This window comes from Canis aureus, chromosome 10 (genome assembly GCF_053574225.1).
Source record: "Canis aureus isolate CA01 chromosome 10, VMU_Caureus_v.1.0, whole genome shotgun sequence".
NCBI lineage: Eukaryota > Metazoa > Chordata > Mammalia > Carnivora > Canidae > Canis > Canis aureus.
This window is the reverse complement of record NC_135620.1, coordinates 37,517,836-37,533,030: the sequence shown is the minus strand read 5'-3', so window position 1 is coordinate 37,533,030 and position 15,195 is coordinate 37,517,836. Positions and strand designations below refer to the sequence as shown.

The window sequence follows — 15,195 nt, the reverse complement described above, 5'->3', positions numbered from 1 at the left end:
AATTATGATGATAATAATTTGTATAGGAAAAAATATGGTTATGTTACCTACCCATAATTTCTGTTCTCAACTGAATCCAACACAGAAGACATGATATGTCCTACACTCAGTTATTTTGCTACAGGGTCTACAACTATAACTATAGTTCTTAATTTTTATTTATTTATGGTAGTCACAGAGAGAGAGAGAGAGAGAGAGAGAGGCAGAGACATAGGCAGAGGGAGAAGCAGGTTCCATGCACCGGGAGCCTGATGTGGGATTCGATCCTGGGTCTCCAGGATCGCGCCCTGGGCCAAAGGCAGGCGCCAAACCGCTGCGCCACCCAGGGATCCCTATAACTATAGTTCTTATATAATGTTAGGAGGTATAACAAATTTCAACCCAAGATGAATTAAAATGATGGTTCACATTCGAACCCCTACAAATGGGATAAACTGGATAAAAGATTATCACATTTTACCAAATCTCTTAACCTTTTATTTTAAAAATAAATAAGGGAAATACAATTTTAGCATCTAATTGATCAGTACAGTCTAGGATGTTTTAACCAAAAATCTATCTGCTTCCCAACTTAAGTATAAGATAATTCTTAATACATACGCAGGCACATGCATGCACACACACACATCCATTTGTGAGTACGTGTATGTGTTCGATGATCACATGTATGTATGCCTAACAAATTCTATGTGGTCCTCAAAAAGTTCTAAACAGATTGGCATTGGTACTAACAGAAAATACTCGAAAGAGGGAAAGACTGAGCTCGCTATTTTTTAAAGCTCTTTGCAGAAGAAGTGTACCTGTGCCCTCTTCTGTACCTCCAAGAGGAGCTCAGAGTACTGCAGTTCCAATTCCTTCTTCTGTTTGTGCCAACAGCTCTCTTGGGCTTTGATCTGCTCGGCCACTTTGTTAAAGGTGTCTTCCTGGGTCTGCTGAAGTTCTTTCATTGTATCAGACTTGTTTTTGCAGATATACTCCAGGTGACTTATCTAAGTGAGGATATGCAACAGAGAATGAGATTTGCTCACAAAACATTTCTTTGTATCACCACCCCAAACACCATCCAAAATCTTCTGCTATGCTTGATTCCTAAAGTTCACATACAAATCTTAAGTTAAAATGAAAACAAAAATTAAGAAACAAATCAGTAAAACAAAAAAAAAAAGAAACACATCAGTAGGACAAATTATCATATTTTAGGTGAAAATGTATCATATTTATGTATGTGTGTTTAGAGGACAAATCAATTTTTCTCTCTCTAATAAAGTTACTCATTCTATAATCAACTTCACTGAGAAAATTAAGAAGAATATTCTTACTTCTAGAACCGAAGCTCTAGCTGTTCACATATCTCAATGGGAAACAAAATATTTCAATGAGATTTGCAAATCTACCAACATCTTACATATAATAAAACAGCATGTTAAAATCATTTTTTATTTCACATTTAAAACACTAGAAAGAAAATCATCATCTAATGTATACTATGTATACTACAATCAATAACTGTTCTGAAACTATGAAAAACTATTAAAACATAATACCATTTCAGAGGGCTCAAACATGTACTCATTTTCATTATCAGTCATTTTCAAGCCCATTATGCACACATTCGCAATCATGAACGGCATCTGTGCTTCTCACAATTTATTACCTCATTTCCTTGATCTTACTTCTCAGGGCTTAAGGTTGTGCTTGCCAATCGAACCAAGGTAACATGTTCTCACTCTAAAATTGGGCCAAGATGCTGTTTCATTAGTTCAACAGATTGGAGGAAAAAAAAACTTAGGTAACAGGTTTTTTCCTCATGTCTCATAAGAGCAAATGCCATGGCAACCAAGATCTGGAAACTGGACCACATATTACAGTTCTGACCAGTTCGATAGACCTAGGATGAGAATCAGTATCTTTAACGGTGGAATACAATGGTCTGCTCAGTTGTTTTAATTTTCCGTAACCAAAAGAAGGGTTTTTGGTTTTGTTTTTTTTATTTTGAAAGACTGAATTCCTGGGCTGGTGAATGGTAAAGTGTTCCTATAAGTCATTTCTGTTTTCACCATGTATACTTCATACACGCTACAGCACTGAATGTGTTTTGTAATGCATGGTTTGCTACAATTCAAGAAATAGCATAAACATAATTTTAAATTTTTAAGTTCTTTTAAAGTAACACCTCGTTATTTCCTGGGCAAAAATTCTGAGATCGTGTTTTTGAATAACTGTATCTTGTTTCTGTTTTATGCTAACATAAAGAGTTGGTTTATTCATGTAAATGACTAAGTTCTTTGAATTGCTTCATCAGTAAGATTAATTTATTTTCTTTTAATTAGGTCCCTGTGGCTAATACTGGCTAGCGGTATTAGCATGTCCTGCACAGAGTGTGGAGCTCAGAGACTTCACACACACTTCAGTCACATTTATGTGCCTACAGCAATGGCATCAAACTGAGCTGTAGACAAGCCATAATTAATGGTATTGAATTATTAACATACAAATTCTTTTTGAAATAAGATGAGTGTCAGCCCCTCTTAATGATACTGTGATGTGGACAAATGTCACTGAATCTAATAGAGGTATCTGGTGCCTGAGGACAGTTACCTTCTCATTAGCCCTGGTGAGGTCTGCGATCAGGGCATCAACATTCTCCTGCAGGACGGTACAAAGCTCAGTCCAAGAGAATTTATCCAGCATGCCTTCTGGTTGTTTCATGAGCACACAGCCTGCTATCAAGTGCTGATACAAGGTATGAAGAAAGGTTAGCTTCTCCTGTTAGGAAAAAAAGAAATTAATTTCAGTATATCAACACTGTAAGAAGTAAAACACATGCTACGCGTGAGGAAGAATTTGTTTCAAAAACTTGGAAAGGAATTAAAATACCCAAGTCTTGAAATACTGTCATTTTGGGTGACTTTTTTTTACATTCAAAACTAAGCATCAAGCAAAAACTTGGAATTGCTTAAACTTGGTATTCAAAACCAAAATTTGTAGTCTAGAAGCTAGAAGACCAGGGTTCTGACCCCAGCTCTGCTACTGCTGAGGATGTGACCTAAGTGCCTGCTCAGGCATCACCCTTCTCATCAGCTCTGACATGATGTATCTGGACTAATTGTTTCTAAGCCCTTTTGACTAGGTGCCAGTACAGTAGTAATTCTATAATTTCACATTTATATTCACCAAAACAGATGTTATTTAAGTCAGAAAACCAATACAGAGAGAAGAGTGTTATTCAACCCCATTAAAGACAAAGTTACACCAATATCTGTGCTTTACATGTACACAATTACTCAGCTTTCTTCCTCCTCCAGAGATTCCAGTTTGCTTACCACTTATAGGAAATCTATCCCTAGCCCCTTAGGCAAAGCAGACAGTGATATGAAAGATATGGAAGAGGGGCTCATTTGTTTTCCCTGAAAGTTCATATAGTATTTGGCACATTGGGCATTTATAGGTGTTTAAATATTACAAAATAACAGCCAAAAGAAATGGACACAGCCACCTAAGACATATTTTAGAAACTGTCCAATTAGAAATATGCAATAAAAAGTTCTTTAAAAGTATATTGTCATTGTGGTAACTAAACCATCCACTGTTTAACAATCCAGAAACATTCTGTCATAGAATTCAGTAAAGAGCTGATCCCATCTTGAGCACACAGTTTATTTACTAAAGTGCCAAATGGCTCTCTTTATAAGGTGTTTCATCTATAAAATGCCAAAGAGTGGAACTCAAGATGAGGTCAGTGTAAAGCTGCGAAAGGATATTTTATCTAGATAAAATAAGTTCCTTTAAGTTTTTTTTAATAGATCAGCAAGAAAACTCTTAAAAGGAGAAAATTTGAGAGGGGAAAAAATAGAAATGCTAATCTTCTACATAAGACAAACTGTATACAGCATTTGTAAAGGTTGTGTAATTATAAATTGTGGGGAAATTTTTCATAAATATTATTTTTCATCTATATATACATCAAAATGTGTATCTCTAGTTCTCTCTGTATGCCACCTGTTTTCCAAATATAACATGTTAAAACCAAAAAATTGTAATATGCAGTTATAACCACAAACTTGAATGAGGGTATCAGAAGAATCTTCATAAATATGTTATGCCTTTTTCTTTTTTAAGCAATTAAGGATGTCTTTTGCATTTTCAATGGGTTGAGATGTTCAAAAATCTTATTAAATATAACTAACTAAATGTAATATTCAGGCACTAAAAGTCTTCACCCTCTACATTTTGCCAAATGATCAAGTTCATCCTAAGGATAATTCATTGTGTCGCCATTATGTCCTTTTTGCTTGGGCTGTGATAAACCATGCATGATAATCATCCATTTGGCATGAAAAGAGAATCTCAAGATCCAAAATCAATTCACACATGTTGAACCCAACCACAATGCTGTAGACATGCTGACTTTACAATACAGGCAGGCTTCTAGTTTCCTTCACTTTAATCATTATCTGATGTGTAGAACAATTCCAGCCCCTTCATGTGGACACAATTTAAATCCCAGACTGTAAGAAGAGTGGAAAGAATGTTTCCTTTTTACTCTCTTGGCATTCATGTTCATATTTGTTGGAGTAATGAACTCAATATGCAGGACAACTCAGATAAACCAGTTCCACACTAGCTAAACTAGCTCTATATCCCACAGGCAAGAGAATATATACTATAACAATTCCATTCATATAGGCTCATACGGAATATAAAAGTTTCATCATAATATTTTAAGAAAATAATAATAATATTTTAAGAACTCACTAATAAATAAAAATGAATAGGCAACTCTCAAGAGCATCTAAATCAAGTTTCAATATTGTGGGGCTTGTCTCTTCCTAAATGTTGGTTAATACCCTACAGTTATAAGAGTAAGGAGACTGTCCATTAAAGCTGATATTATTCCTGTTTTGCAAATAAGGAAACTGAGATGTGGGGAGACTAAGCTATGTGGCTTGTCCATAATTACAGTCTGTAAACAGAAGTACCGTGAGCCAAGTCTAGTTCCTCCTGATTATAAAAACCGTAAAAACCAAATACTAAACTACTAAATACTAAGCTACTCAACTACTGAAATAAAAAAAAATAATTTTGTCACTGGCAAATAGGCAAAATTTGAAAGGACTGTTAGGAACCTAAGTGCTTGGGACATGATGTTCGAGAGAGGGGTTAAACTTCATTACTTCTCTCCAGAATAGGATAACATGAATGTAACGGAGTGACCAATTCTGTGCCTGGTGTGAATATTTCAAAAGAGTCAGTTCAGGACAATTTTTTGAATTAAACCAAACCAGAGTAAAAACAGCCACTTGATGTATGTATATTTAGAAAACTGAGATTAGTGAAGTCCCTTCCTGCTGGGCATTGCATCTCCAGTAATACCTCGGTATCCTTATGGAAAGCCTGGGCAAGCTTCTGCAGTTCACTCTCCGACTGGGCTGCTCGAGTCTTTTCCTTCTCCCAGCAGTGCAGCACATTTTGTAGTTCCACTTTCAAAGTGCTTACAAGAGCCTCTCTGTCTGCACATTTAGTGCGTAAATGACTTAACTCTTTACTGACATCAGCCAGTTTATCCTGAAGGTCCTGCCAGAGATACAAAACAAGATTTGCATGAAGGCCAGCCAGTAAAGGGGTCAAGGATGCAAACACAAAATATAGAGTGAAGACCTCCCAAAGCTTTACTATAGAAGAATCAAAGGGCAAGCATTTGACTATAGTGTTCAACATTACGGTATTTTATTGAATGTGTTTTCTAAGTGTACTATTTTCACTCAAAAGTTAGAAAAAACCATTAGGTTTTAACACTGAATCATAAAATGTTCATAAGATAGCTAAATTCCAAAAAGCTCTTTGAAAAGGAGTTTTCCTTTTAATTCATTATTTTAAAAAGATAGCTTGGTAACTCAAAAAATTTTCATAACATGTAAATGACATTTTTAAATGAAATCTTTTACATTTAATATAAGAACATTTACTCCCCAATGACATCCAAATACTGATAGAAATCTCAAGTGTGTGACATAAAATTCCAAACTCTTTATTCTCCAACCTTATTAACAAATTCTACTGAAGTCTGTCCATGACAAGCTCAACACGAACCAACACAAAAATTTCCAACTCTGAGACTCGCCTCAGTATAATCTTGCAAAGATGTAGTACACAAAACCAGGGCAAAATATAAAATAAACTCTTGTCTTGGACCTTAGCCAGGTGCAGTCTCAGCCCATTACTAGGCATGATGCTCTAAAAACAATTGCTCCACCCTAAAATGAAGAAAACCGACTCCAAATACTGATGTGCTTATGTAAATTATGTCAAATATGTATCTGAGGCTGGGCATTAAATCTTAAATCATTTTTTGAATCTACAGTATTATAACTAAATCTGGGAAATACATCTTTCCTTTAACCAAAATAATTTCCAACCAAGATTTTTTTAATGAAAAATACATTCTTGTTACTTCAATCAATAAAAAATAATAATCAAAATTGTATCCAAATGTACTTAAAAAAATACGAAGACACATTTTCATATATCTCTACTTTAAAGTATTCCCTAGATAATCATATTTGTTTCTTAATACAATAGGAAAAAGTTATTCCAAGTCATAATACCTTTATATTTTTAGTGTGAGATTCTATCTTCTGTTTGGTAGAATCAAGTTCGTTTGATGCCTTGTCCTTAGCATCATTCACGCTGTTTAGCTGATGAAAGAAAACGTAAATTAATTTTTTTTATGTTTTGAGGGTAACTCAAAAGCTAATCTTTAAATGTTTTTTATGCAATTACTTAAAAGCCAATTATCCAATAGTGATTAAGAGTCCTAAAAAATTATCTCTTTTGGTTAACTAAGTCATTTCTGTCACGAATTCACATAGCTAAAAAGAAAAAGCATTTGAGCTTAAAATGTCAGCAATGTTACTGTGTTTCTACTAGATGGCTGGATAAAGGATTTCATTCTTACTGTAAACAAATACAACTTTATTCTTAAAATCCTACTGGACCAAAATGCCAAAAGCCGGGGCATCTATAAGGAAAGAGAAAAAGCACAGAGCAGAAGACTGTTCTTTCTCTACATCATGAGGGTATTCACTGGTCTCTCACTCCATATGACAACTTCAGGGTCGGTCACATGCAGTCCTACTGGGAAGGCTTGTGGCAGGTCATCAGTTGGTCCTGCTCCGCTTGTGATTTATTTTCTTTGACAGTTCATTCTTCTTTCTGTCAGACTGCTCTTTTTGCTTTCTTTGCAGCCACCCCCTTGGTCTCCCCACTGCTGTCTCTGGCACTGATTCACAACAAAGCACATTACTAAGCCAAAGCCTGCTGAGTCGACTTTTCAACTGTGCTAAGGATCATGTGACATTCATCCTCCCAAATAACAATTCGCTGTGGGTAATATGTTCCTAGTTACCCTGCAGCTTCCAGACCTAGGCCTCAGAAGAGTTTCATAAACTACTCACAATACAGGTTGCCTCGTCTCACTAGGAAAGACTTAGCAATATTCGTTCTTTATAGAAATTTAATTATTTCAGTGGTCACGTTCTTTTTGCCTTTAGAACAATTTACAGAGAGCCTTCAGAAGACTCACTTTTCCTTCTTTGTTGACCTTGGTAAAGTATAATAAACCTCTCCTGAAATGTGAAATATAATGATTTCATGGCCTTGTATTATTTGAAAGAAACAAACAAGAGGATAAACACTAAATTCCATGCTATGTGGCTTGTCTTTGGTTTAAACAATCTATTTGTTGCTTTGCTAACTAATTGTATTTAATGTAATTATTTCATACTCTGGTTTGACAAGATGCAACTAATCAAACTCTTCAATTTTTAAAGCATAAATTCATAAAACATTTTAATACCCAAGGAAATAATCAACCCACACATTAAATAATACAAAGGAGATGAAAAATAGAAGCATGAGTCTTTTTAATCAGCAAACTCAAAACTACCAGGCTACATCAAAGAGATATTTGTTTTTGAAAACTTCTAACAACAGTCCTTTAGAGAATGAAAACTAACCTCTTTGTTTTGGGAAGACTTCCATAATTTGTAGAAATTTTAACCTAAAGTAGTAACAAAACCTAAATTTGCACTACCTCTTCCTAATTTCATAAAAATACATTAGCATTTAAATATAATACATATTAACTTAGATGTCTTATACAGTTTTTATTAAATTAAAATAGATAAATTTTGAAGACCAAGAGAGTCTTTGTAACTTTGAAAATAATAGTATGACTTTAGCGTTACAAAAACCTAAGTGAGACAGGACTTTAGGCCACACTTAAAGAAAGAACAGTGACAGACAATTTATTCATTTTGTATCTGTGAAGCTGTCAATTCAACATTCCCAATCTTTCTGACCTTTGTAACAAGCAAGGAAACGTACTGCTGCAGGCCGAAGGCTATAAGTGTGGAGCCAAACAGTGCAAGTGTTACCTCATTAGATGCATCTTCCAGCTTGTTCTGGTAATCTGTCAAGGTACGCCTCAAAGTCTCAAGGACAACAGAGAAGCTAGGAGGTTTATCTTTGTCCTTGTGGATGCCTAGAGAAAAATGTAAGATGAAAATATATCCCAAAGTCACAAAGAGACAAAAGCTAAGCAAACAGTAACAGAGATATTACAATTAGATAGAGCTGAAAAGATATTATGAAACATTGAGTAGAGTCTTATTCTCCAAAGTATACTGCTGTATAGCCAAGTATGAACAGCCTCTCTAAACAAGTGATCAAATTAAGTTCATAATGTATCAAGTTCAAATTTATGGCTACTCCATAACTTACCAAGACCCATACTATATAGTTAGCAGTGAGCTCTTTTTTTTCCCTATCTCCTAAATAACTGAAGTATTTGTACACACCTGTTATCCAACAATTAAATGAACAGACTATCTACTAACACTGTTTTGGGAAATTACATACACTTAACTTTGGTCCTTGTGTTTCTGATCAGTCAGGCCTATTTTGCTTAAAAAATAATTTCTGAACCCAAAAGCACATAATTTTCTGTTATGCTTGGAAATACTTTCACTCCTTAAAATTCTCAAGTTACAATTTGAAATAAATAATAAAAATGCTATTATCTACATAGGCCGACATCATGTTTCAATTAAAATCCTTAAAACTGATACTTACTATAAAAATATGAGTATTTCCATATTATGCCCTCAAACTATTTTAATTTAGTTGGGCCATAAGTTAGTTGAGCTAATCAAGGTCACATGGTCAAATATAGTTCAAAAGATCAATCCAAAATAATCAAAAGTCTAGTTTTAAAAACCACTTTAAATTGATGGTTCACTGTACTTCTCTTTTACTGTTAAAAAACAAGTAGCAAATGTTAAAATATTCTATTAAAAATATTTCTCTTTTCCTATTATAATTTCACCCCAGCATAGTTTACAATCTATTTCAATAGACAAGAAACATATTTTTAACAAGGATGATTTCAATAAGCATTCATAATATGGTTTTTTTCATTATATATGTTTTGTTATTCATTGACTCACTCATTCATATACTTTACTGAACTCCTACTATGTACTAATCCAAGCCATTAGGTACACAAAGGTGAATAAGATGGTGTACTCTCTGTCCTCAGGGAACTAACAGGCTAAAAGAAAAAGTAAAGGGGGGAACCTGGGTAGCTCAGTCAGTTGGGTGTCCAACTCTTGATTTTGGCTCAGGTCATGATCTTTGGGTCCTGGGAACGAGCCTCACATCAGGCTCTGCACTCAGCATGAAGTCTGCTTGTCCCTCTCCCTCTGCTCCTACCCCCTTACCATGTGCACATGCTCTCCTTCTCTCTTTCTCTAAAATAATAAAATCTTAAAAAAAAAAAAAAAAAAACAGGAGAAAAGATAGTAAACAAATAATTACTTGAGATTATTTATCCATTCTTCATGTATTCAACTGCTAGAACTTTCAGAGGATGGAAAAGAAGGCAATAATAAAAGAAAGCAGAATAAAGAAAGGAAGTCAGAGGGGAGGAAGGAAAAATTTGGGTTAATGGTAGACTAACTTTATCTCAGAGTACTGGTGATATTTAGACAAATGTTACTAATAAATTTATTACATTCATCCGGATTTAATTTAAACACTATCTGAAGTATAAGTACACCTTAGATTTTTCTTAAACAGAAAAAAGAATATTTAACTTAAAAACCAGAAGTAGGGGCAGCCTGGGTGGCTCAACGGTTTAGCGCTGCCTTCAGCCCAGGGCGTGATCCTGGAGACCCAGGATCGAGTCCCGCATCGGGCTCCCTGCATGGAGCCTGCTTCTCCCTCTGCCTGTGTCTCTGCCTCTCTCTCTCTCTCTGTGTCTCTCATGAATAAATAAATAAAATCTTTAAAACACACACACACACACACACACACTAGATGGGATGAGCACTGGGTGTTATTCTATATGTTGGCAAATTGAACACCAATAAAAAATAAATGTATAAAAAAAAAAAAACATTGCTCTGAGCCATGATAACGGAGGAGATAGTACTCTTTGTAATTATTATGAGTTAGAAAGACAAGTCATTAAAAATTTTATTAAAGGTATTACCAAATACATTTTTTAGAAATTGCTCTTGCACAATATAAAAAAATGTAATGTATAATTCTTTTCTTTTGCTACTACACAAGTAGGCCATGAATAAATCAGCCAAGGACACTCGGGAAATCTGCTAGCTTTTACAATAAGGGAGAAAACTTCCTCTTAGAAATTCAGAATAGGGGCAGCCCCGGTGGCGCAGTTTAGCGCCGCCTGCAGCCCAGGGTGTGATCCTGGAGACCGGGGATTGAGTCCCACATCAGGCTCCCTGCGTGGTGCCTGCTTCTCCCTCTGCCTGTGTCTCTGCCTCTCTCTCTAGCTGCGTCTCTATGAATAAATAAATAAAATCTTTAAAAAAAAAAAAGAAATTCAGAAGAATAAAACCATTTTAATATGAGTGTTGAGAGGTAGGGGGACAAAATGCCCTGTCCTTACTGACCCATATATATTCTTATATTCTACATAAAATAAAGTCTCTTTGCTTGAAAATGTTTATAAAATAAAATTCAGTTGAAATACAAAGTATGCTTTAAGTCTTATCCACAGCCATTATAAAAAGAAATTGCTTCTAGTCCTGTATTTACATGGCAAAATGCTTAAAAAGAGAAGGTCACTAGGACTCAAGACCTTATTGATAATTTGAGTTAGCCTAATAATATTCTAACCACTAAATATTACAAGAAACAATAAACTACTAAAGATATCAAAGAAAGCTCTAAAAATTGATAGATGAAGAGTAATAAAATAACTTGAAAAGTGGTCGTATGTGGCTTTTCAAAGGTCAAAGTCCAAATGAAGAATAGAATGTGTTAGAACACTTTACACTTCAAATATCAATTCAAGGGCAGCCCGGGTGGCTCGGCGGTTTAGCGCCACCTTCAGCACAGGGCCAGATCCTGGAGACCTGGGATTGAGTCCCGCGTCGGGCTCCCTGCATGGAGCCTGCTTCTCCCTCTGTCTGTGTCTCTGCCTCTCTCTCTCTCTGGTCTTTCATGAATAAATAAATAAAATCTTTAAAAAAAAAAACAAAAACAAACAAATACCAACTCAAAACCTTCCAACTTTCTCTATACATATATGTCTCAGTACTTGGATGCCAGCCTATACTTTCATATCACCACTAGCTGTTTCAATCTCTCTCACTCACCTTTAACAATAGTACATTTCAAGGTCTACCTTGACAAATCTTTTTTCGTTTTTGTTTTTGAGAATTTTCACATTTTTAAAAAGATTTTATTTATTTATTTGAGAGAAAAAGCAAGCAAGAGTGGGGAGTGGGGAGAGGGAGAAGCAGGCTCCCCACTGAGCAGGGAGCCCGATGTGGGGCTTCATCCCAGGACCCTCAAGATCATGACCTGAGGCGAAGGCAGACGCTCAACTGACTGAGCCACCCAGGTGCCCGGAGAATTTTCACATTTTATTTCGTATTACTACCAGACATCGTAACACTTATATTAAATATAAAAATATAGGTGTGTATATTCATATCATAATCAGGAAATATTTTATTATTCATAGTGATATTCTTCTTTTCTGGTATGTATTACATGATTTTATTTTTCAGACAATTTAAGCATGATTATCTTTCGTGATTTAAAGCAAATTACCTGAATCTGATTCTGATTAACAATTCTACTAAGGTTGTGGTATAATTATCTGACTAAAAAGGCCAACCTCAGCTGGCAGTGCTTCTGACCACAGAAGGTTTTTAGGGAAGAATGCATATTACATCCTGTTTGGGACTAATCAATCTCTTGTTAAGGGCATATCTTTCATGGTCTCATGGTAGATTAGAAACTACTAGCCTAATATAAAGCACCCAATTTCTATGTTTCTTAGATATACACTTAACTAAAATGATTTCTTAAAGGCAAGTCTTTTTTTTTTTTTTTTTGAATGAGTAGCCCACAGCAGAAAGGGGGACAAAAGACATGGTCCAAGCCCTTTATTTAAATATTTTCTTTTAAACAAGCTCAAAAACTAAATATTTTTATATGGCCCAAATAAAATATTTTTATATGGTTTACCAAATAAACCACTGTTTCTCAAGCTGGTGTTACTACCTCAGTAACCTATAGTTCCACAGCAGAAACAGTAAATTGTAATGAATAAAGTCTATCTCTTCAAGTTTCTCAAATATTCTTACCCACTTCAGTCTCCTGCAAGACACCAAAAGGGGATAATTATTAAGAGATAATGATGACAACAGAAAATAAAAGACTGAGTTTTTTAAGAACCCATATGCATATATATGTGTGGGCGTATATATGTATGTATACGTACATATAGAACATGAGTCATGTTCAACCTCAGAACAGGAAAAAAAAAAAACCTGTTGTTTAATGTGAATTTTTAATTGCATAGTAAAACAAAGAAGATAACATTCAAAGGGGTTTTATCTTCACCTAAGAAAATCTAAACATTTAATGCACTGGTGACCAAGAAAACTCCTTTTTCACCCAAAAGCATTAAATATAAACATTTTGTTGGCAATTATGCTTTTCAAACTGAGACTACATTCTGTACATTAATTTGTTTTACTTACTGAGATCATAAACAAACATCTCCTTATCTTGTAAATACAGATACCCATTCAGGAGTTTTTAAGGAAAATGCCTTCTAACTTTTCTAACACATGGAGAGTATTTATTACGTGAACCTTGCTCACCCTAACTATGTCTCCAATTTTGGAAAAGCCAAAAAAACACTTTCTTTACCAATGTTGAGAAATGTATTGGTGAGGGGAGCCCCAGCAACCTTGATGAGCTAGCTCTGTGTAGCTTGATACATTCTGTGTGGTAGAAAGGCCGTGGATAACAGCTATCAAGCTAGGTTCCCTGAAGTCAATGAAGACAATGGAAACTGGGTGACTTAACTTCCAGAAACAAAATGGCCATGGTTTTCATAATGGAATCAAAGCAGTAAACAAAATGGTTTTACCCACAGAGATTGCTGGTGTTGACTAACTGATCATGGTGTTCATAGGACTAAAATAGATAGATATTCTACCTAAAAATTATCTGATTTGTATAAGTAGAAAAGCTCTAGGTTTAATTACCAGAGGTAGGACTTAAATCAACACAGCAAAGAGTCTTAGCTCTCAATCAATTATCAGACTTGGGCTAGTTCACAGGTCTAGTATCTCTTGATAAAGAGGAGGAGTCCCTACTATACTGCCAGAAGACCATCTTGTAAACCTTCCTCTTCACCTTCCTCAAAGAAACATACAACCACTTACCAAGGTGACTATGCACTAGGGGTTAATCACTGGGCTAACTGGACACTGGATCTGAACTAACACTAACTCCTAGAAAACTCACATGCTATTGTGGTTCACTAGCTTGCAGAGGTCAGGAGATTGACTGAGTTTGGGCCCAGTAGGTACATGAACCCATCTTATTTCCCTGGTCTGGAGTGTAGAGCTAAGAAAAGACAAATGCAGAAACTGGCACCATTTCCATATTGGTTACCTGACCAATATGGAATGGAGGATTTACAGAGGAAAACCAAATAGAAAAAAGTGGAAGTCAGTAGAACTTTTACCTACCAAAATAGCAAGTCAAAAGTAATGTCATCTTCCTGGAGAGATTGCAGAGATCAGTACCACTGTTAAAAACTTAAAAGATACAGGGATGGTGATTCCAAACCTATCAATATTCAGCTTATCTATCTGGCTTGTACAGGATACAGGTGAATCTCAGGGAATGACAGTGAATTACTGTAAGCACAAGTACATGTGATTCCAACTGCAGCTGCAGTTAAAGATGTAGTTTCATTGTTGAAGCAGGTCAATACATTTCCCAGCAATTGGAATAAAGCTATTTCCTCCATCCTTTTAGTAAAAACTACCAAAACAGTTGCTTTCAGCTGTAAGGGCCAGCAATATACCTTCACAGCTTTACCTCAGAGCTGTAACAACTCCAGCATAATCTAGTCTACAGAAATCTTGACCAAGTTTTCATTCCAAAAGACATCACATGTTCTACTTAGCTCTCTTCCAAGTTGATGACAGCATTCTGACTGCTCAAGTTCAGGCAGGTCAAATTTGGCAGGTCTTTATAGAATCATAAATGTTTCGGATACTGGAACAAAGCAAGTCATCCTCTACAAATAACTATTCTCCTCTTGAGAGCCAAGCTTTACACTTGCTACTAGTCTTCAGCAGATAATACATTCATGGCCACCAACTTACCATGCAACTTGAATTGCCCGTCATAAAATCATTATTGTCTGATCCACCAACCCATAAATTTGGGCATGCCCAAGAGCACTCTATCACCAAATAAAAATGGTCTATACAAAACTGGATCCAAGCAAATCCTGAAGGCACAATTAAGTTGCATGAACGAATAGTCCAGATTCTAATAGGCCCTCTGCCTGTTACACTGTTTTCCCTCTTAATCTACAACCTGAATCCATAGAAGGTTTCTTAAGACCTGTTGACTAATGGGGGGAAAAATGGGTTAGTATAGATGGTTCTGTATATGCTGACACTAATTAGAAGTAGATAGTTCCAGCACTACAACCCCACTCAAGGGTGGCCCTGAAGGACAGTGATGAAGTGAAATCCTCCTAGTAGTCAGAACAAGTAATAGATCTGCCTGTCATTTCACCTGGAATGAGGAATGACCAAAAGTACAAATTTATATCAATGT

General features: G+C 35.6%; 1 protein-coding gene across 15 annotated transcripts in view; it reads right to left on the bottom strand.

Annotated features, from left to right (window-relative positions):
• Positions 1-15,195, bottom strand: part of CCDC171 (coiled-coil domain containing 171) — a 403,894-nt gene that overhangs the window by 270,374 nt on the left and 118,325 nt on the right. For 14 of the 15 annotated variants that reach the window (XR_013387817.1, XR_013387815.1, XR_013387816.1 and 11 more), the window contains 5 exons: positions 8,436-8,542; positions 6,606-6,695; positions 5,374-5,574; positions 2,599-2,766; positions 801-989 (listed from right to left, as the gene is read on the bottom strand). Coding sequence is in view for 12 of the 15 variants with exons in the window: in XM_077912032.1 (XP_077768158.1) it covers positions 801-989; positions 2,599-2,766; positions 5,374-5,574; positions 6,606-6,695; positions 8,436-8,542 (755 nt within the window). In the remaining 3 variants the exon portion in view is untranslated. The remainder of the gene's footprint in view (positions 1-800; positions 990-2,598; positions 2,767-5,373; positions 5,575-6,605; positions 6,696-8,435; positions 8,543-15,195) is intronic. The other variant, XM_077912033.1, reaches the window with a different exon arrangement.